Below are 24,724 nucleotides of genomic sequence, written 5' to 3'. Positions count from 1 at the left end.
TACACTGCTACTTTTCCAATAATAGTATATATTTAATGGGAAAATAGGTTAACCCTGGAATTTTTGTGGATCGAGGTACTACAAAACCATGTGTACAAATGTGCATTCCATACATGTTTGTACATGTGGGTTGGTTTGTACTGGCACCACGTGATCTCCTGGGCATACGGAGTCTACAGAACATGCATCTTTTTATTCTATAGTAGAACCATTAATTTTTTGTGTTAGTAGAAAAATAATTGTGAACATAATTACAATCATGAGTTGTTTGATTGACAAATAGGCACTTTACCTTGTGGTACTTCAGTGATTCATTCTTGGCGTAGACTTTACCGCAAATCTCACACTTGAAGCGCCTCTTCTTTGGATCTTCTGCAATGTCTTTGCCTTGGTTGCTATCAGAGGAGTCTTTGCCGTCAGGCTGCGAGCTTTTATCGTCGTCTTTAGAAGATGCGTCATCTTGGTCTCCGTTATCTGTGGGAGAATTCTCACATGTGTCTATGTACAGTCTGCTGTCCGAGTCGTCATCGTCCATGTCCCCTGAGTCCTGGGTTGTCTTTGATGCTTGATCACTTTCTTGGCAAGCTTCCTGTTCGTCTGGGTCGACCGGTTCTTGTTTGACGCTTGGCAAAGGCTCCCTAGGTGGAGGGGATTCTGACTGATTTGGTGATTTCTCATCGCTAATGACCTCGTTGTTTTGGTTTGCCTGGCTTTCGGCGGCCTGTTGGGGACTGGCTTTTTCAGCCTGGTCTGCAGTGGAGGAGGAACTTCTCACACTCTCTTGTGCATCTGGATTCTCTGTTCTCTCTTTTGGAGGCATTGGCCTCTCTTTCAATCTCTCCCTTGGTTCTTTCTTGATCAGAGGAGGTGGCATGGACATTGGCATGCTGTGATGCCTGGACAAGCGTGGTCTCATGTTGGGAGGGTGGCGAGCGTTTTGAGCCAGTAGTTCCCTGACTGTGTGTGTTGACGTTTGCTGGTGTTGCTGCTGGTGTTGCGGCGGGTGAAGAGCCAGGGGCATTTGCTGATGCGGTTGAAACATGAAGGGTCTGTCCAGTCCCATCTGGGCTGGTGAGAGCGGTTGGAAATTTGGGGAGCTTGGAGAGAGCTGTCTGAAGTGGTGAGGAGGCAATCCCGTTGGACTAAACTGGCCGGGGGGAAGGCCTTGTAACATCATTGGTCTGTTGAGCATGTGAGGATGGAGGGGAGGCACCGGACCTATCCGCGTGTTCTGAGGGGTCATCTGCATGGGACCAGTGGGTACTTCCCCTGGGCTAGGATGTCTCACTTGTGGGTTGTAACCCCCTGGCGAATGGACGTTTTCATTTGGCTGTGTTCCATGGCTGACTTTCTGTTTCTTTGCCTCATGCATGAGCAGGTCCTTGACACTGACAGTCTGACAGTTTTGAAGAACTTTTCCGGTCGACGTCTCCCCAGATGAGGGCTGCTCGATGTGTATCCTGCTAACTGTGGTAACCGGGGTGGTGTTCTCCTCCTGCGATTTCACGGTGAGGTCAAGCGCTGCGGCAAAGGCCTGCTTTGCCAGCTCTTCTGCCTGCGCCGACTGCGGACCATTCCCAGAGTTGGACATTTGCAGAGCGTGGGCCTGTGCAATGAGGGCGTCCTTGTCGATGGGTTGGCGATTGTTCTGTGCCTGGGCCCTCTGCAGTAGTAGGGACACTGCCACATTGGCCAGGGGAATCAGGTAGCTCTTGATTTCCTGGATGTGGTTGGTCTGGTTTGGCTCACCTCCTGAGCTGGTTGACTGTTCGTGTGAGCCCCCAGGAGCGGGGCTACCATTTCTTTCAATGTGTATTTGAGGTTCTGTCGTAAGGGCAACTGGACCGTTTGTCAGGTTTTCCCGGTGCTGCAATCCAGCACTGTTAGAAGTCTGGTGAGCTCTGGTACCTTCCGAGTTATTCTGGGGATGTGAATAGGGCGGTGCGTCACCAAAACTTTCTTCCATATCCTCTGACATTGAGTGGTAAGATCTCTTGAGATGTCCCTGGGATGAAGGCACACTGGCTGTTTCATATCCTGAGTTGTTGCTACGACTAACACACCCCCCATCCCTGTCCTTCCCATTGCTGCTGAAATCATGAGCGCTGTTCCTCAGCGCCGTGGTTCTGCTTTTGGCAATAGCGTGTCTCGGAGACTGCTGGGCTTGTTGTGATGCTGGTGGCGGCTCTGGTTCAATGTGAATTGGATTGAAGTTAGTACCGTGTCGTTGAAGTTCATTATAGCTGCCAGACTTATTAAGGTCATACAATTCTTCTGTTGAGACAAAGTTTGGAAAAACACATAAAAAGAATGAATGTAGTAGCATACCAGAAAGTATTGTAAAAATGTGAATGTCTGAATAGCTGTTCCCAAGGCACATTCTAATTTAAAACATGTTCGTTTATCACTGACTACAGAGAATCTGACTCATCATATTCCCTATATTATGGATTAAGGTAGTACATGTATGCATCTCAAAACCGAAAGACTTAAAATTTTCCTCAAACTTTCCTCAGTGAAACTTTAAACCATTTTCTTCCAAAGCCAAGAATAAAATCAAGGTTCACTGTGCAAAATTGGTACAATGAAAACTAACTAATTTGACTTTACTGATATTTGGAATTCAAAATGCTACTATTCTTGTGTTAACTCTATGAGAAAAAATTCAAAATTTTGATTTTCAAAATATAAGCTGGTAGAAACTCATGTTACTCCATGCGCTCTAAAATGAGCCCCTACAAATGGTAGACCTAAAATGCATCATAAAGTTTGAGAGTCCAAATATCTGTCCCTGAGGCGCATTCTACCTTAAGCGCCTTGGTTGTCAAATGTTGATGTTTTATAATTAATGGTTTGTAGTGAAGCATTTTCATAACTGTCCAACTTCGCATTACAGTGTATTATGGCTGTACAAAAATCAATGGTGCTAGAATAGACATTCTTTATACATACCCAAAAAGTGATGTAAATTTTTCCGTGTAGCACCACTGTCGTCTCTTTTACAGCTTAAGTCTAAGGCCTCTTCTTGTTCCGAGGTTTCAATGGGGAGCCCTGTCGCACCTGAAACTGCCAGATCGTCTTCGTCTGCCTTGATGCCTTCCTCATAGTATTGGCGCATGAAGTACTCCGTACCATAAAACTGAGGGATGCTGGTCTCGTCAATCACTTTGACAAACACTTCACAGCCAGTGAGAGACGCTAACGTATGACCCTGCAAAGTAATGAAAGAAGATAGAGACATTTGTCAGAAATTCAAGATTGTCCATTTCACTGACTTAAAGCTTTCGTGAAATTTAGAAAAAGTGTAGCACTTTTATTCATGCCGTAGCTTACAATATCTACAAAGGCCTAAAAGGTGATTACAGATATTTCATCGGCATGTCTGTACTTAAAACTAATAAAAGTCATTCTACATCTGGACTATATAAAAGATTCCAGCAGATTTCAATGTTTTGTCTGTTGGTGGCGCTGTTCAAGTCCACTGTGCTTAAGGACAGCCAAATAGCTAGCTGCATGTACAGTTGCAGTATATTTCACACAGTCAGGAATTTCCTTCTCCATTTATCATTTGTCAGTTTCATTCCATTCGCAGTGCACCAGTCCATGTGTTCTAAACGCCTTCCATGAATGGGTTCCTTACTAAGTCTGACTACAGTACTGGATGAACTTGAAGTTACTTCAACATTGTCAATGGTGTGTCACTGAATAACGAAGTTCAAAGAAACCCCTTTGTCTTTAAGTTGGCACTGCGTGATATTGACAAGATTTTGAATTCTTTGAAGGTCACCATCTACCAAATTTCTGGCAAATTTTTTGTAGAAGCATATTTTTGAATGGGAAGGCATGTTGATTTTATCAAACAATCATTATATATATACTGACAGTACATTGGTCACATTGGCAGTTTTCACACATAGGACGCAGTTTGAACTTGTCTGGGGGGCTGAACACTGCAAAATTTTGATAGATAGGCTGATGTTACCATACACTGTACATGTATGAAAGGAATTTTGAAAAAGATCATATATTATGATTGATGGGAAAAAACCCATGTCGGAGAGTATTCAAAATACGTAGTCTTTGAATATCTCATCTAAGTATATGCAGCAGTGCATGATTTCATAAATGAATATTCTTCATTGATAATTGCTCAATATTATGTAATTTAATTTGCATACTTGTTTGTAAGCATTGCTCATTTATATTTTGCAGAGATGAATACATTTGTTTGGGAAATTGAGCATAATAGGCATACATGTATAAGGGCATATTACAACCATGACCTTTGAACTATACCCAATTAAAATTTCTAACTTTTTGTACGATAAAAAAGAGGAACTGTTTCCAGTTACCAGCACAGACACTTACGTTGTCATTCTATTTTGCTTGCCTTAAGAAATAGACCAAGTATACATTATTCTTTAACAAACCCCAATGGATTTTTTTTTTCTAAAAATCAGGCACCTTTCAGTTTCACTTCATGATTTTGCAAGCAAACAGTGTTAATATTTAAAACTCCATTAGCTGTAACTTTTGATGTATTTTTGTTGTTGTTTTTATTCCCATTTATTCCGCTTTGCATGGAAACTGCTGATTCTTGATCCGTTCCGACCATCATGTATATTTGTAATATTCAATATTATCATTGACAAATGAATTCTAGTCTGGACTAGAATTCACTTTTTCTGTAGAATTCACTTGACTGTACCGACGCTGCAGATTATATGCAGTGCACAGAGTTTGCGAGAGTAATGCATGTACTTTGTGTAACAACACACTTTAGGGACTACCGGTACACGCTGAAAATGTCCTTATCACAAAGACAACAGCCCTAAATACACAAGAACTAGAACTGCTTCAACATAAAGTAAAGCTTAAACGTGAAAAAAAAGGTGTATCTTGGTTTTGATCTGGGGAAAGCATGACAAAGTGAATAGTGTATAACTGCCATGATCTACTTAAAATCTAAAAAATGTTCATTTTGTAGGGATCACTTTTTAGTAAAAATTTGCCATAAAGACAATAACTTCAATGGCTAATGGCTGCACAACTGACTACAGTACATGGATACAACCTAATAATTTATAACTTTGAAACGTCAAGTCACAAAAAGCACATCTAATAATATTTGCTGAGGATATTTTAACATTCAAGTATGGTGGGCAATCCACTGTTGGACGAGCTTGTACACAGTGTGGACGATAGGTACCAGCAACTTCTTGTGCAAGGGGACAAGTTGATGTTTGGCATATGGAGGACACAGTTTTCTGGCAGTCGGTCATTCATCATCATGAATACTGGTATGCAAGCTACCACATGCATTCTCTGAATGTCTAACGCGGGCTGCTGTTGGTGGAGATCAGAAATCATGAGTTGTCTTGGAGCTGCACGAAACTCTAAAATAGTTTTCTTGGAACTTCTGAACTCGGCCGAAAATCACATGAAACGAGCGTTTTTGAAGCAAATTAAGTACCAGGTATGAATTTTGAGAATGCTAGGGAACGATTGACGGTTACATGATAGACGAACTTGCTACTTTTCACAGTAAAATCGAACCTTGAAGACGACATGGTGGCATAATCCCTATAGGAAATTGCCATTTGGTTTCCTGACTTGGGTTTTTCTCGCAAATGTACACACGTCTATGGGGCGAATAGTCCCAGAGCTGAATAGATCACAAGTGACTGTGATGCTGGTCAGCACGTCCATATTCCATGTACATGTACAGTATGATCTCCATGGGGATGCAGTTTGAGGTAGTGGCGAAAGTTCTCAATTTACATCTGTGCTCTCTGCATGTTTGCGAAATCCTACCATTTTTCTTGCTTTTCATGCCTCAAATTTATAGTGTTTTGCCACATTGAGAAATATTCACATCAAAGCCATTCATGACAGCACTCACTTTGGGGACAGTCTTTTGAACACTTTATATTTTCACGAGACTTTTCTGGTCGGCTCTCTTGCGGGCTCTCATGTCACACACAAGCGTTACCATCTTGTCTTCAAGAAAATTTAAAATTTATTATTTGTCTGCAGAGTTAACAAACAGAATTTTCAAATCTCAAATACCAGGACACACTCAGGATTTTCAATGTTAAAATTTTTTTTCCTCCAATCATAGCTAAAATTGGTCATACATGTATACATGTCTGTGCATGTGTATACTGTATGAGTAGAACTATTTTACACATCAAATATTGGACTTACTACTTTTTGTTGCTAAGAATAGAAACACCAACATTAACAACCATGATACAGACCACACCCAAGCTTGGGCCACAAATAGTACGGTATTTTTGACTAAAAAGGAAAACAAATTTGCTGAAAATTTAAAACATGAGAAAGCATGTATTCAATGCAAGTACTAACATGGTATCTGTTTATGGTGCAGTCAATATTTATCGGCTACAACGCTGAATGAGCTCTGCACCAGCCTCCTCTATCGAACATACATACATCTGAACCACTCAGATCATAAGTCCCTCAGAAGATTCCAAACTAAAACAGTGACAAGAATGTTCAAAATATTCACCTTTGAAAATATTGACAAATTTTGACCAAACATTTATAATTTTTGACAAATTCAATTTTGTTAAAAGTCTTATGCATTCCTATGATCACAATGCCTTCAAAATATGACACATATCAAAAATTACATTTTACACATTTATACTGAGACTGTTCACTGGCAGTTAACAGATAACTTTGTGAAATCAACTGGAACTTTTGGGAGATACTTTGGTCAATGAGTTCATCTCAAAATTATGCACACTTGCAAAAAAAATTTCAGTCTGGAAGTTTTGAAGCTGTAATGCCTTCAGAGACAAGAGTAACCCCTTAGGATCTACATGTACAGACCAATTATCAAAACAAGTCATTGACAATGACATAGTCCCCACTTGAAATAGGGGAGTATATTAGTCTTGATGGGGCAGGTAAATGTGGTCTTTAAGAAGTATCACTGGAGTGTATATGTTAAGATCTATGGGCACATAGGTCTATGTTGTTTTTCCCAATTTGAAACACATGAGGCATGTCTAAGTTATGGTTCTAAATCGGGAAAATAGATCAGACCTCTAGCTGTATTGGCCAGCCAAGAAATACATATGTGGATAATAAATGATGTCCAAGATGTGACATCTTAAGGTCTAATATCCTATCAAATTGAAGGGTATAGAACTTGTGGTTACTGAGTTATGCATATATATGTATAATCAAGGTAAAAAGTCATCGAGGTCACGTGACATTTTGAAAAAAAAAATATATTGCTAATTAATCCCTATATGCCAAAAACAGACATCTAGCTCGATTGCTTGCCCAGAATTAGATATGTGCATAATCAAGAGGTAAAGCGTGTGTTGTCATAAGGTCGCCCATCCTACTAAATATAAAGGACATAGCAATTGTGGTTACTTATTTATTGACAAAAACGTATATTTTAGGTAAAAGGTCATAGAGGTCACATGACATTTGATCAAAAAATTTCTATTTATAGTTATCCCTATATACGAAAAATCAGACATCCAGCTCTATTGGCTTGCTCAGAATTAGATATGTGCATAATTAATGAGGTACAGTATGTGACATCATAAGGTCTTCCATCATACAAAATATGAAGGGTGTACCACTTGTGGTTACTGAGTTATGGACTAATATGTATATTTCAGGTCAAAGGTCATTGAGGTCACATGACATCTTGTCAAAAAAATTGTATTGCTAAGTTATCCCTATATACCAAAAATCAGACCTCTAGCTCTATTGGCTTGCTCAAAATTAGATATGCGTATAATTAATGAGGTACAATATGTAGTGTCATAAGGTGTCCCATCATACCATACATGAAGGCTGTAGCACTTGTGGTTACTGAGTTATGGACAAATATGTATATTTGAGGTCAAAGGTCACCAAGGTCACGTGACTTTTTGTCAAAAAAATTGTATTGCTAAGTTATCCCTATATACCAAAAATCAGACCTCTAGCTCTATTGGCTTGCTCAAAATTAGATATGCGCATAATTAATGAGGTACAATATGTGGCGTCATAAGGTGTCCCATCATACCATATATGAAGGGTGTAGCACTTGTGGTTACTGAGTTATGGACAAATATGTATATTTGAGGTCAAAGGTCACCGAGGTCACGTGACATCTTGTGAAAATATCTGAGATATCATCGTGAATGGAGGGACATGACCCAATCTATAAGCCCCCTGGACTTCATCCGTGGGGCTAAAAACTGTGTCACCGCATCCTTTTTGCTATATGAATATGATGAGAAACTAATTTTTATTTTACTTGGCCTTATACATGGCATTCTATGCAGAGCTGACTTATACATGGGAGTCTATGGACTGCCTTATACATGGGAGTCTATGGACTGCCTTATACATGGGAGTCTATGGACTGCCTTATACATGGGAGTCTATGGACAGCCTTATACATGGGAGTCTATGGATTGCCTTATACATGGGAGTCTATGGATTGCCTTATACATGGGAGTCTATGGACAGCCTTATACATGGGAGTCTATGGCAGCTGCCTTATACATGGGAGTCTATGGAGGTGGAAACTAAAAAGTCCTCTAACATGGCCAAATTTGATCGCATTGTGAAACAAATCGACGTGCATCTGTATGGGGTAGGGTACTATCCCTGTGCAAAGTTTGAAAGAAATTGACCCGGCATGTCTGAGATATCTGCGTGAACGGACGGACGGACGGACGGACGGACTGACTGACGGACGGACGGACGGACGGACGGACATGACCCAATCTATAAGTCCCCCCGGACTTCGTCCGTGGGGGACTAATAAAGAGATCTGGTGGTATCATTCCATCGACAAATCTGAATAAGGTTGTCCATAGGGATACATACAGTATGTACATACATATTATCCGATCAACTGATCCAGTGGTTTTGGAGAAAAAGCTGCAACTTTATCAATATCAGTTTATGGATAAGCTAACCAGCACATATATTTGATGGCCTTGATTGCCGAGAGGGAAAAAAAGCAAGAATTTATTGGAAAAAAGCTATTATCTATTATTAGAGTATGCACATGCCAGCACATCATAGGACCAGGATAAGTTATGACAATGTCAGTCTGTTTCAATGACTGAAATAGTGTTTTGTCGTGACTTCATGCAGATTTTATTCTGTCAGTGATGATAAATTAACTGCAACTGAACAGGTCTCATTGTTCATGATTTGACATAGTGCTTGGTTTGTGGACTCTAAACACAAAATTTGTGCATTGAATATTCCAGTAAATGAGTGAATATTTATCTACACACAGCTGATAAAAACTGGGTGAACTGGTTGAAACAATCAAAGAACGATTTCATGTTCTGAATCCAGAAACCAACCGCTGTATGGTACACAAACTAACTGTGTGATATGAACTCCAAATTACATCTATGTCCCTTTGCAAAAACTGATCTGGTGGTGTTGTTTTCACTACCTATGATCTCCTTCCAGAACGTTTAGTTGTTTCAACTTTTACAGAGTTGATTTCTTGATGATCTAGTGATATTACTGCCGGTTCCACTTGACAGTGTTTGGCAACTCCTCAATTTAGACTGTGTGTCTACTTCCGGAATTGCCAAAGGTTCAACGCAAACCACTGTAAGACTGAAGAAACTATGTCTTCTTATGCCCACACTACAATCACTGATCACATTTTTCACTTCGAGAGTACAAAATTTCAGCAAACTTCAAACGTACAATACTTTGATATCTTTTGACCATCTTGGTTAGCCATCTTGGTTGTAGGCCTAAACTTGACGATTGACTGATACATACAAACATGCTCCAATCAACTCTAGAAGTTTGTATGAGAGACTCGGTGTTCTTTCAAACTTTGACCATTGTGGCATTGTGTTTTTCAACTCTGAGTTCAAATTTGTATCAAATAATCACAAGCTGTAGCATATCTTCCATGAATATTTTAATAAAATGTCACAACACAATTGTACTGATATAGACATGTTTGAATAGTAAAAACAAGTATTGCTGAGTAATTGTTACTAGGTAAGTGAAATTATTTGAGTTACTAGGTGAGTGGCATTTCCTTCATTGGTAGAACTTACATGTATATGAAAATGATAGAGAATATATTCAATATTTGAAGGATAACTTCCTCCCACTCTTTGAAAATTGCCCACTAAGCTTCTCATTGTACCACTAAAGAATTGAAAATGAAAAAAACACTCGCTCTCACCCACATGCTATACATGTATCTCATCTCTACCTTTTTTTTAACCCGTCCGCCTGACTGAATATAGAAACTTGCTATTAATATGCATCCATGTCAACTCAAACCATGTGATATGAACAGAAGTGATTTATCATAACACTATGGAATCTTTTTTCAGGGCAGAAGAGTTACAAGCATATGAAAAAGTGCGTGTACAGGGCCTGCTGGAATTAGATTTGAGTGACAAGTACATCCAGTAAAAGCTCTCTGCTCCTAAAAATGAGTGTTGAGAATGCATTTTAAAGCTTCAACAATCATCACTTGTCATTTTTTCTCATATTTTATATTATATTATATACATATATACATACACACACACACACACATATATATATATATATATATATATATATATATATATATATATATATTCCCAATTAGTCCATTTATTAAATTATTATATATATATATATATATATATATATATATATATATATATATATATATATATATATATATATATATATATATATATATATATATATATATATATATATATATATAAAACTGTATATATACCGTACTCTCTGTGCCCAAGTTCAGAGGTTGCCATAAAGCCATTATGGTGATAACCGTGAGGGCACATTGTATACATTTTGTGTGTGTGTGTGTGTATATATATATATATATATATATATATATATATACTTTTAAAAATATTAAAAATACAATAATAAAATAACTGAGTTAATATCACCATTACATTCTGTAATATTTGTTGCTATGGAAACAAGATTTCCTCTAGGAGTTTCAATTGCCCTTTGATGGCAATACACAGATGGAGACTATTATGTAATGTCAGGCTGATGGCCTTCGAATCTTAAGTTATGAGTTGTCATCCATCACTGGTTTGACTCCTTGTCTGATTGGCAACCTGGCTCTGTGTCCCTACTTCTGCTTTTAAGCGCATTTAATCAAATCATCAACACCCCAAGTGTTTTGCATCGAGGAGAGTCATTCACTTCTCTCAGTTTTCATTCTTGTACAATTATTGGCATTCCAGAGTTTCTGATTTTGTCTTCATTTTGTCAAGCTTCGTAGGATATTGAGTCTTCACTCAATGTCTGTGGATCTGTCTACACAAGTTTGTGTGCAGAACATTTGAGTAACGTTTCACTCAAACAGTAAATTTCGTACATATGTACTGATGGGGTGCATTTTGAGTTTATTTATTTCAGCAATGCATGTCAGGCACTGAGTTTTTGTTGTCTAAAGAACAGCGCCCTCAGTGTTCAGTTGACAAAAGTACTTGTTATGAAGTTACATACATAGATTGGTGTGTTCTTTACGCTGATCCCTACTAAATCATAGGTTATGATAATTTTACAATGATCTTCATTTGAACTACATAGCTTTGTTTGGCAGGTGTGTTTTCAGGGAGAGTCCAGAACCTGAGTAAACACCTGTAGCCAGTGAAATTGACAGTAATTGGTTTCTCAGTGATTCCTATGAATGTACATAAGTATCGCTGTGAAGACCTTATTCAAGTTTGTTGATGTGAGCTGGTGAGTTTTGAAGGCTGACTGCATACATGTGGTACCAAAATAGTTCTCCCGGCGTGTGTGTTGTACAAGAATTGGTGAAAATAACATAAAACACCAAATGAACAGCCCATACAAGTACCAGTCTGTACCTAAAAGTCTTCAACGTGAGCTCACTCAAGAACATAAATAAATTGCAACATGTTCTCCCACAGAGAAGTGGCAAATTGGCATGAACTGAACCAGTAAGCATTGTCATAGAGGCAGTTATTTTATCTCATTTCCATGAACCTTGCTTTATAAAATGTGTCACAAGTCCCTTGTGGATACCTACATGTAGCACTATCATAGTCTTGCAATGGTCTTCAATTCAGCTACAACTTGATATTAAAACTGAAAAACCACACCTCTAATTAGGTACTGGAAATACATTCATACTGAAGGACAAACATTTTAGAATTTCCTAGGTCCAGGTGGCAGTGTAGTTTTCAATAGAACATTAGGCCAAATAAAAGATATATGATTCCAGTAGCCAACTGATTAAAAAAATAATCAGCTGACCCTAGACACTGTTTCTGCATTTTCAAAAAGGTTCAGGTAAATTCTCCAAAGTTTACTGTATTTTATGGTCTCAGCAAACAAAATGAAAAAGTAAACCAAATTTTCCCCAACCAACCTATCCCATTTTTTCAGAAGCATGTTAACAGCTACATTGAGGATAGAAATATGTTGCAAGTACATGAAAGGGTCAGAGACAGCATCTGAATCAGCATTATGCCCTGTCTATTGCATTTTAATTGGTCGAGCTGAACCATGTGACTGCTCACAAATACATAATTATACTGGTTTGTTTTCATGCCCGGGAATATGAATTTTGAAAATATGAGTATATGAATATAAAATATGAATATGAAAATTGTGATTTGTTCAAAAAACATAATCAACCACAAAATAAAGTGGAGCATTTGTTGGCCAAGTGTAGTTGCTTTTTTCAGAAAAATCTCTAGATTTGCAAAATTTTTGCAGTGCGCGCACTACTCACCGACAGGTTCTTGGGCCCCGTTGTCGTTCGCACGGGAAAGTTTTGTAAATTTTGACAGTTTTTTCGGGGTTCGTTGATAATATAATTGAAATAACAGACTCCGCGCTGACCGTTAACATTTATTTATGGGTGCGGGCGAGAGGAAAGCCAAATTAACCGGCTTGGCAAGCCTCGCCCATTAATTTTTGGCTTTCCTCTCGCCCTTGCCCATAAATAAACGTCCGTTATTTCTATAGTAAATGTCATGACTTGAATTGGTAGAATGGTAGATGCACACTTTGTGATATAACAATATGGTACATGTCTATAAATTTACAAGCATTATAGGTATCTTCTAGGAAAACTACAGACCATTTTTATGAAGCTACTGCATGAGTATTTTTGGATAGAGATTTCACTGAAACTGGGATAATCTACATAAAAGTTCTATCAACAAAATTTCATCATGATTTGAAGAAATCTAATCAAGTCACATATGTACCTGACAACCTATACGCCAAAGTTCACAGTTATCAGACAAGTCTATTCATAGGAATAAGTAGCTTGACCTAAACTGCAATCAATGAGTCAAACACTTCAGAAATGCAACCTAATCACTATTTGAAGAAATTTGACAGATATCAATACAAATCAACACAAAATTTCAAAGCTATCCACTGGAGGGTAGCAGAGTACGTACCTAATAAGTTTATTTCTTAAAATTTTCATATTAAATGTAATGCTCAATTGAACAGCATGTCTACAAAAATTATTCAGCAAATGCACAAGAAGTTTCAGAGTTTTTAGCTTTTAGACCAGTTTTGGACTACACTGTCTGAGTTCATATGTCATGAATATTTTGGGTTGAACATGATTATTTATTATAAAAACAAAATAGTCAAACTATGATGCATCTTGTCAACAATTACTGTATGGAGGCAGTAGGCAGTCTATATTGAACTACTGGCATACATGTACACTCAAATCAAGGGATGGAAATATTATTCGAAACTGAAAATTGTTTTCAACTTTGTTCCAAACTTCACTGATATGAATTCCATTTATGGTATTTCATTGGTTTCTCAATATAAACGTGTACTGTGTTCCACCTTAACATGACAATGTAATGTTATAGAGTATTATGAATAGAGTGCTGCAATTTTTACGCTTCTTTCCTGATCAGATAGTTGAAGCAAAAGTCACTAATCCTGCAGAACATCTTAAAGTGATAGGTAACAAAAACCAAGGGCCAAAGAAAAAGACACTGCTGACATTTGGATGCCAAAATAATCTCCTTGCTCTGGGCAAGGTTCAGCGAAAAGTACTTGGATCAAAGTGAGCCATATCATAAAACAACACTGCTCTACTGGCATATCATATCACTTTAATATGCAGGGCATCCTAAGAGACAAACAGACAATATGATCCATATCAGCTGGATAGAATTGAATATCTTGAACTATGACGAGACAATATTCATCCAGACACACAATTCTCCAAATCCTATGCCGCAGACGTGTTTAAACAAATCTGGCATGGAATTGAATTTTTTTGGAGGGTAACTTTGACCCAATTGCTTGAAAGCTGTCCTTGATATCAGACTGAGAGTAAATTCATGCTGTTTATATTTGCATGCAGTCTTGTAGAAGTAATCCTGAGGATACACATCAACCCTTTGAGCACGAAAGTAAATTTTTGTGCCCTTTACAAAATATACACCAGTCAATTTCTTTCAGAGTTTTGCCAAAATTTTGATAAAAAACAGAAGCCAATGAAATATGATGTCCATTTTGTTCAAAATTATCCAAAAAAATTACAGGAAAATTGAAAAAAATTGTAAAATGTTGCACTAAAATTTTGGTGGGAAAAAATTATGGCACTCAAAGAGTTAAAATATGCACAGTGGAATAATGGCAGTGCCGTCAGGAATGACACTGAAAATTTTGTAACCTTCTCTGTATTTCATCTGCCACTGAACTGCAATGTAACTATATGGATCCTTACTGAACATCAAAATAAAGTTTTTTTCCTCATTGACTATCTTCAGCGGTTTAAAAACATTGTGAATCACTTGCATGATGACATTACAGTCTCAAAACTTACCCCGCAGAGATGTCTCGGTGAAAAATACGAAGGCATGTGCATACATGTAGTTCGCATCATTGTAATGCTAGTGCACGTACATGTACATGTACTATCCAGAAGAACAGCACTTCACATGACAGAGAAGCAATCCTTTTAAGTTTGAAAACTGTGTGCAGCCTATCACAGCAGCCTCCGAAGTCCAAGCTCTGCAGGTGTGAGGTGTGTGAACAACCTTGCCTTTCAAAACAACAGGTTTCTGCAGTCCCTGACACAGAAATCCCTTGCACTGACTTGCATACCAGTATATGTTCAACAACATACAGTCCACATAGGAATTCTACTCGAATGCACTATTTACAATGCAATGATTGATATAACAGACAGTTCTGTCCATGCACTGTACCAATAACACAATAAACTATCTGCTCTGTAACAGCCTCTTATACCTCACGTAAACTACAAACATCCCTGGGAACTGTTCCCCGAAAAACAGACATCTTTCACTTTAGACAGGTTCTGATCTTCAAATTCCAAATTTTCTCTTTCATTTCCGTAGCCCAACCTTGTACTAGGAAGTTCCGTCTGGGTAAATCCCAAGCAATCCTGGAATTCAACTGAATTGATGCACATTTCTATGAACTCATTTGCATATGCATGAGCATTAGTGTTTCCAAGAACTAAGTAGCAACACTGTAACACTTTCATTCTGTTGGTGATATCAGATTCCTGGAACGCTTCTTAGAAGTTGCAATCTGTCTGGGGAATCAAATTAACCATACAAAATAACTCGAATATCATTTTATGTTGAACTGTAGCATGCCAGAGAGTGACATGCTCCTTATTACATGTACATGTACCATAGCTTGAACAGTGTTAAGTATAACCTTTTCCATTGTATACACTAGTATTTGAAAGCAATGTGTATCTATTTACATCACAATTAGAAAACGATTGAGTATGGGATTACATTAGGAAATATGTCTACCGTAGAGTAAGGGTTATACCATTTAACATCCAGGGATGGAGGGGGAGGGGTTACTAAGGGGAGGAGGAATCATTTTACCGTGGCCATTTCAAATGACAGTGTAATTTTTTTTATATTTGCAAGGACGTCCATGCTTTTTCTGTTTTGAATTCTGAAACAACTGTATGCAGTCACAGCAGCAAGAATATTGCAAGTATCAGGAACTGAATGTAATTGACACAACCACAATATGTGAACAATACATGTATGTATACCAGTATGTATATGTACGTGTACAGCTGATGACAGGTCAGGGGTCCTGAACTGCATTTCAAGCTATAGGAGATGTAGCTACTATTGGCTATGGCACTGTTAGAAGTACAGTTGTAAGATCTGATGACTAATTTGTGGGTAATGAGGGTTAATTCACATTCACAACTGAAATTTACAGTGAGGCCATTTATAGAAAATTCTTTGCCGTCCTTGGATTTTTGAAAAAACCTACCAGCCAGCAAGGGAAAAAAAAAAACACAGATAAAAAACACAAGTGTATTAACGTAAGCTCAATTTCTATTTGGCTTCCTTTGGAAAAATAATATATTTATTTGTAATAGTTTTAACATTGTGTTTGTTTTTTAATTTTCTCTGAAAACCTACCGATGGCAAACAAAGAATTTTATTGAAAGTGCCTAAGGCCTTCGGCTGCTATGGTTTAAGTTCAGGGATATACTGTATTTGAGGTCTGAGTGAGATTTCGTGGAATCTGGGGCATACAGCACTGGATATGAAACACTGCCCACCAAATAGGTCAAAGGAGTGGTTGATAAAACACACCTTGGCTGGCCATTGTGATACATACAGACTGAGAAGCACTTTGTACATATGTAGGTATCAAAATATGACCTGATTAACAAATTAATATGCATTTCCCCTGTACGACTGTAGAGAGTTCTGTTGCATGTTATTTGCACCTGACCACCGCCAGTCTCTCAAAGGACCAGTACTTCAAACTTTTGATGAATTTTAATGATTTTAATTTTGGACATCAATTGTACAAGTTCTTGTTCAACTCCCAAAAGCGTGTTGAAACATCCACTATTTAGCTTGTCAACACAGCGTCTCTGTGTAGAATGCACTTTTATTGTTTACATTTGAATTCTAGTCCGGACCAGAATTCACTCATCAAAAATAACGATGCAGTCTTAACATGTCCAGGCTGAGCTGACAACCTGAATACTGTGTAATTCAAAATGCTTTCGGTAGAAGCACAAGAAATTATGGCTGACTTTAAAAACAAACAGTGAAAAAAATCATCACAAGTTACAGGCCCTTTAACCTGTTCACCCCGAATTCCCTGTAAACAGGTCCACAATCACCATTGATAACAATGGGTTTTGGCCAAACCATGGTGGTGAAAGGGTTAAGTAGCCCAGGTGTTTTTCATATGTAGAATCTCATGTGCGTTTGCACCCATAAAGATACATGTATATGCATACATATATGTGTGTGCATATGTGTACATGCATAAGGTGTGTCTACATACTCAAAATTTAATACATGTACACAGTTGTTTCTTCCAAATTTCATGATTAGACTGGAACTGCTGTTTAACATATCTTATCGAATTATTAATGATGGTAACTTTACGACAAAAACAATTTTCAATGAATCATAAAAACCAAAGGTTACATATTAGTACGTGCTGTTCTACTGCTGATATAGTTTTCCATTTACAGGATTTAAGATTTTCTTCACCTTTACCAACGCTAAATGTCATAGGGTTATCATTGACAAACACATATTGATAACATACAGAAATTCATTTTTTTCATTATAAGTGGATAGTGGGTTTTCACGGCATTGAAGTCGTGATATGGATAAACACCTGAACATCACAAAAATGCAAAAATACTACAAGCCATACAAGTAGAGTCGGCGATAATCGAGCGCCTGTACGCGCCGGTACCACGAAAAAGAAAAATGCCGGTCGCTACATGTATGTTGAAACATCAATCTAGTTTGATATGATGGGTATGTATGATTCACGCATTAAAAATCTGCAAAGCCTTTGTGTTTTGGCCTTTAAATTCATCCATAATGAACAATGTAGGTATCATGAAATCGATCTCTTGTGACTGAATGTGACTGGGTAGGAAAGGAAAGTACTTGGAACTTAAGCCACAATTACATTTCTGTGAATTTAATTTTTACAATCAATGGCCTCTAAAGTGAAAGGTTCAAATGAACGTAGACAGATACGTACCAATGTAATGGCCGACTCGTAAATATTGATTCTACACCTGTACTACAAACATACTTGATTATGTCCTTCTAAGCGATCTGTGAGACTAGAAGGCTTTTGTACAGTAGGAGTCTTTTATCAAAATAGACTTGTAATGTTAAGAAGATATTGAAACTTACACTTGCATTGATGACTGTACATGTATTGGCTGAAACTACCTTATTGGGAGGGGTCATTCTGTCTGTGTCTGCGCCACTTTCTTGTTGATAAACATATCCGCTTCCTAGAAATTGGCGATGAATGTCGAACAAATGTATGATGAAGCAAATTCAGCATTTCATGCACGTTCATAGTTAACCAGATTTGTAGCTTTCCAATCACTGCAAAACCCGTTGAATGGGTCCCATAAGCACAGCCTCTGACAGGACAACCCCTCTTTTTAAGCACAGAGACATGGAACAATTCTCATGATTTTGGAGTAAAACAATTCTGACAACATTTTGAGTCCATGTTGATAGTCATCCGATTGCTAAATTCATGTTGTTGAGATAATAACTTATTTCATTAGGCAATTTTTCTTTGACCCTTTGACCACAATAGTTTGACCCATACCCATTGCTACAAATGGTGTGTGTGTGGACCTATTTAAAGGGAATCGGGGTGGAGAGGTTAATGTATGATGTCATTATAAATATTTGAAATTCTGAACATTAGCGATGATGTGAGACTCAACAGCATTCAAATTTTTTTACTTTTCATAGTAATGGGAAACCATGAGGATTACAAAGTCAATTTCCTGCGGTAGTTTGTGCTTCCAAACTGAAAATTTTAACATTTGCTAAACTCCCTTGAAGGAAATGAAATTTTACAATCCTCCTTCAAAGTCAGGACTAAAAATTAGGGGTCATCGAGCAAATTTTAGAATAGGAGAAATAACCTGAAATTTACCGACACACAAAATTCAGAATGGTCACGATCTGTATGTTCACTTTCTGAGGAAATATGAAATTGCCAAGTTTCAAAAAACAAGATGAACAAGATGGTACTTGGGGATTGGGGATTTGGCCGAGCGGTTTTGTCTGTGGCTTCTCTGCTAGGTGACTGGGTACCGTACGTTGTGAGTTCGAACCTGTTTGAAACCACCGTATTTCATAAGCTTTAAAGTGAGTTCACATATTCAGTATACCAGATGTAAAAATGTGAGTCCAAATATCTGTTCCTAAGCCACATTTTACTTTAAAAAATGTACTTCTGTCGCTGATTACAAAGAATCCTAGTTCATATTCTGTATATTATATGAAACCCTACAACATCACTGCATGGATTCAGAAACCTAATGACTTTTAACTTCCTTTGACATTTTATGGCTGTTAATAGTATACATGTATAGTATAGTGTTCATCCTTTAAGCTGTCAGGCACCTGAGCTGTTTGAACCCATTTTATCAAATGATTTAACCCAAATTCACCCATTGTAATGGTGAATATAGACCTGTTCACAGAAAAATGGGGGTGGGGGTGGAGGAGGTTCAGAATTTTCCTGAGGAGAGGTGAGAGGTAATGTAATCCTTAATTGAAATGGGAATCTCACCCCTTACAGAAGTAATATTTTTGTTGCTTTTATTTTTTTAAATTTTATTTTAATTTTATTTTATTTGCTCATCAACAGCGTGATCAGGCAGCCACTTACAGACAAGAAAATAAAAAAGAGAGGATAAAACACAGTACACTAAAATAATACAGCTTGTTCCTTCATTTTATAACAGCTGTGAATTTATTTTCCTAATCCTTTTAACATCTATCTTTTAGTTGTCATGTACGTATTACATGTCGCTTTCACTCCTGACATTGAAGGGATAATTTTACAGCCATGCTGTGTTCGATGGTTACATGACGTTGGTGAAATAGACACATTAATGGACACTGAATCAAAAGAACTTGTCCCCCCCACCCCTCCTCCTCACACACACCTTGGAATGGAAGCTGGTGATGGAAATGAATGAGAATATGGCCGTGAGGGAGATACGCTAGCAAACAAGTGTATGCTGCAGTTTTCAAGGCCAGTATTGACAAATGCAAGACAAAATGTACCATCATATTTTTTGCTGACGGAAAGCACACAATTTAAATCTGACATCCATTTCATGTGTTAGAAATATAATTTTGGGTATGTAATTTTAAATTTTACTGAATATCACAACATGTATTTTGTGTTCTGTTTAATTAATACACAGACTGAGCATTATTTGCGTTGGTGTTCTTCAAAATTTCTATATACTTTAAATGAAAATTTAAATTATTTTTCTTGAAAAAACCCATAACTAATCAGCTATGTCTTTGAAGCAAAAAACGGATGGTATGAGAGCTAATGGGGACCCACTTGAGATGTGAAATTACTAAATTCATGATTAATGAAGGGCTTGTGTGTTTTACAAGCCAGCATCTAATAACAAATTGCAATAATATGAATCAATTTGTGGTATTATGCACACAATTGAAAATGAATTCACAAGAAATCGTGTGATGATGTTATAGTCTGAATTAATCAAATCAAAGAACTCAGTGGGGATACATTTACGCTTGTTTCTGTTAGCCTACGGGTGAAAACAAAATCGCTTTTTGTGTGTACAAGTAAAACAAAGGATACTTTTCAGGCTAAATGCTCCCAAAGGAGATGGGGGTGGGAGGGGGAAGGCAGATGTTCAGACCCCTAAAATTTCTTCAATCCTTTGCTGGTCTGCTTTCTGTGTGGACTCAGTTGGTTGCCTGAGAATTCAATTAAGTTTTCATCATAGTGTTTTGTTGTGCAAATCAAAAATTCTAATTTTCTCCCCGGTATGTCTGTTGTAATATTATGCATATCGCTCAACAAGGCCATATAGTTTTTAGCATACTTGTAGTCTATTTATCCTTTTTCTAAATGAGCTATCAAATAAAAAAAAAAGGAAGGCTTTGTGATGTAACACATGGATAAACTCAGTCACCTGTGAATTATGTCCGACCAGATAAATGCTCGACAAATGTAAATACAGTAGCTGTTTCAACCTGTTACACTGACAGAATTGATAGAAAATACAGAACAATTGCTGTTGACTATGCTCACCATGTATCTGCTTTACTGTTATCCTACTGCATGTAAAGTCTTGTACAGGATTAATTATGGCTTACATAATCAAAATCTCCTTGATATACATTCTATTTCTGTTTCATGATGATATTTGCATTTTTTTAAAATCACAGATACACTCCCCCCTTTTTGCAAGCACATTTTACTTTCATCCCACCATTTTGTTTTTGTTGCAACAGTTGGTACAGTGTATGTGGTGAATATGAATGGTGAAAGAGGGATTTAAATACACACTTCTGAGCTTGGAGTTAACATCCATTGTCAACGATGACAGATATTTCGCACATTAATGGCATGTACACAACACAAACAAAAGCGGATTCACGAAAATGACACCTCTGCTAATACTATACAAACATGACTGGCTATTAAAGTCTACATGTTAACACCTATTTTTTGCGCTAGACAAACGTTAGATGCACAATTCTCGGAAATGAAAGCAAGAGAATTCTCAGAAATCAAAGCCACTTGAACGGTGCAGTCCATAATGGAGGGATAAAACTTAAATTAAATGTATGATCATTTGCTGCTCAGAACTGGTATGGAATACATATGATAACATAAAGCTACTTTCTTCATGAAACATTGTTAGCTTCAACTGCTTCAGTCACGTATGAGGTATTGATTTCCAGGAAATGCATTGGTGGCGCTGAAATTCCAAGAAATCAGGAAGCTGGTCTGCTTTCCTGGAAATGGGCTTGGTAAACATGTAAAGCTAACATATCAGTACATTGGGGAAATTCACAGACGGTATTAAGGCTACAAATACTGACAGCTAAAGTCGAATAGTTTACTTACGAGTAAGCTTGTGTAAACCAAGGACAACACAACAGATTAATCTGCAAATTTTGACACAATGGTTACAACAAGACCAATCATTTTCACAAACTTTCTTTCCGTTTCAGCCAAGAACTTGCAAAATTTTGATATCATTGCTAGACAATGTCACAAAAAATATCATTTTCCGCCACAGAAAATGCTATCGACATAAAATAGGAACTTGCTTGATAAACGAAATGAGCACATGAATTTGATGAAATGAGATTTAAATCTTCAAAGTTTGGATTTATCTAGAATGAGTTGTAATATTATGAAATTGATAAACGAAACATCTATGGTCATAAACTCACTATTCTAGTCAAAGAACAAATATTTCAAGCAAAAATTTAGCTCCGAGGTGCTTGAGAACACAAGTGTATTTGTGCTACCATAAGTGTCTGTCTGTGCATACATTTTTACAAACAAACTGTGCATAATTCAGATGGTAGGTCTATCTGTCACAAAATTCAACATGCAGATTAGTTTGGCCTTGTTACAAATCCCATTAAATACTATTGATGATCAATTGCTGACATTCTTCTTTAATAATTATATTAATTATATCATTTATGCATACTGAAGGATATAAGAACAGCGCCCTCAATAGTCTATTATGCATTGTCCGTTGATTACTATTAAAGCCTAGCATTTAAAGGTATACAGTCACCTGTAATCTAAATATGCCCATGTATGGTCACCTGTAATCTAAATATGCCCATATATGGTCAAAGGGGCGTTCTTGGCATTCAAAATGCCCATGTGAGGGCGCTGTTTTTAAAAAGTGGCCACCCGCTTAAAATCTGTGTGTGATTGGTCAGATTTTCTCTTTCCATGGTAACTGTGGCAAAATTGGAACAGGTGACAGTATACCTTTAATTTTTACAATCCATGGCTACGCTGTTGCTTGCCCTTCGTTTATTACTTTCACATGACCTTTCGATGAACAAAGCTCTTGAAGTAAGAAAACTTTTTACTGTCTTACTTTTTAGAATATTGAAAATTGTATTTCTCTACCATAGTGCTAACACAGGGATGGCAGCCATTGTGAATTTCAAATATCAGGAAATGTCTGGTAATTTGTTTCTCCGGTGTCAAACTTTGCATGGTGACCCCTGATTTTTATTCTTGATTTGGTGAGAGAATAGTTGACAGTTTCATTGAGGAAAGTTTGAGCAAAAGTTTACAATGTTAGTCTTTAACTTTGGAGGCATGTACTATGTGTACTGTACCTTAACTGAAACATGCCTATATTTTTTAACTAATTTTTGTTAGCAGTTTAATGTTTTAAGCATCAGCCAGTTTCTTCTCCACTGTGTTGAGTCAACAGGGTATTTGAATATACATGTACACATCATTTAAAGGCTCTGCCAAATTTCTTATCTCAGTACTTGATAGATTTACAGCTCTGAACCTTTTACAGGGTAATCTTTGAATGGGCAGAGAGGGCAGTGTTTAAATAGGAACTTCCCCTATGAAAGCCGGATTATCATAAATCCATGCAAATGTAAAAAACCATGCTACTGATCGGACGTGTCGTGTTTGGTCCTGGAATCCCATAATTTTGCCATGTTCCAGGCGCTCATTGTCATTGAATCTTGCATATGATATCTGTGAATATATAGCGACTAAACTTGAGTCGAAAATAAACTGAAAAAATGTTCCGTTTTTGTCAGATATGTTTCAAACTGTGTTCCCTGTACGACCGTTTGACCTCTCTTTGAATATGTCACGAAAGTGCCCATCATGATTACTCAAATTTATCATATGGTCAAAGCGATGCTATGAGAATTCAAAAACTCCCGCCCAGTATATGCAGATGGCTGCATCATCAGTAATCCCCCTATTGTGCGCCCACGGTCCTGTAAGTTCCTGTTTAAAGGTATACTGTGACCTGTTCCAATTTTGCCACAGTTACCATGGAAAGAGAAAATCTAACCAATCACAGATTTTAAGCAGGTGGCCGCTTTTTAAAAACAGTGCCCTCACATGGGCATTTTGAATATCAAGGAATGCCCTTTTGACCATATATGGCCATATTTAGATTACAGGTGACTGTATACCTTTAAGAGGGTGATTCTCTCTGCTTGAGATTCAGAGCAAAGGGAGCATATTTCTTGAAGTTGTACACCCATTGTCCTATGTGTGTATACCTACCGAATTCATACCCTACAAAATTTTTTTTTTCATTGAGTTTAAATTTGGTTGAAAGAATTTGCTTTCTGTTTGATCTCATCTGGAATTTACCTCTTGACATCAGAAGGACAGACAGACAGATGGTACACACACACATGCATGACCACACAACCATGCCGAGCTTTGGAAATATTGACAGATAGTTGCCCTGAAACAGAAGTCTTGGCTGCTGGGTCACTCACGACTCAATCATTATTTATAATGAGGAAAACACTGAGCATAAAATAATGAAACTGCCATTGTTTCTCCACAACTCAAAACACTTCTGCAACCATAGCTATGGTCGGTGTTTCCTGCTGGGAGGAAGTAAAAGATGAGATGTATTACTATGGCAAAATGTGAAATATTGGACGGTATTCAAGGTCCATTTTGAACATATTATAGGTCAAGATGGCTTTCTAAAACATAACGGGTCCATTCATTGTGTGTGTTGATCAAAGGTGGGGCACCAGTTGAATAGGAAGGCTGTCTTTTTTTTTGGCATACCAAATGGCTGATCATATGATATTTATTGAGGGATGACATCAACGCACTCCCTCTC

The 24,724-nt window shown here is 37.5% G+C and overlaps 1 protein-coding gene across 1 annotated transcript in view; it reads right to left on the bottom strand.

Annotated features, from left to right (window-relative positions):
* Nucleotides 1-24,724, bottom strand: part of LOC139143422 (uncharacterized) — a 75,349-nt gene that overhangs the window by 12,753 nt on the left and 37,872 nt on the right. The window contains exons 4-5 of the mRNA XM_070713725.1: nt 2,953-3,211; nt 293-2,274 (exon numbers count right to left, since the gene is read on the bottom strand). Of these exons, the coding sequence (XP_070569826.1) occupies nt 293-2,274; nt 2,953-3,211 (2,241 nt within the window). The remainder of the gene's footprint in view (nt 1-292; nt 2,275-2,952; nt 3,212-24,724) is intronic.

The sequence above is a fragment of the Ptychodera flava genome, chromosome 11, assembly GCF_041260155.1.
Source record: "Ptychodera flava strain L36383 chromosome 11, AS_Pfla_20210202, whole genome shotgun sequence".
NCBI classification, from domain to species: domain Eukaryota; kingdom Metazoa; phylum Hemichordata; class Enteropneusta; family Ptychoderidae; genus Ptychodera; species Ptychodera flava.
This window is presented reverse-complemented; position numbering and strand designations above follow the sequence as displayed.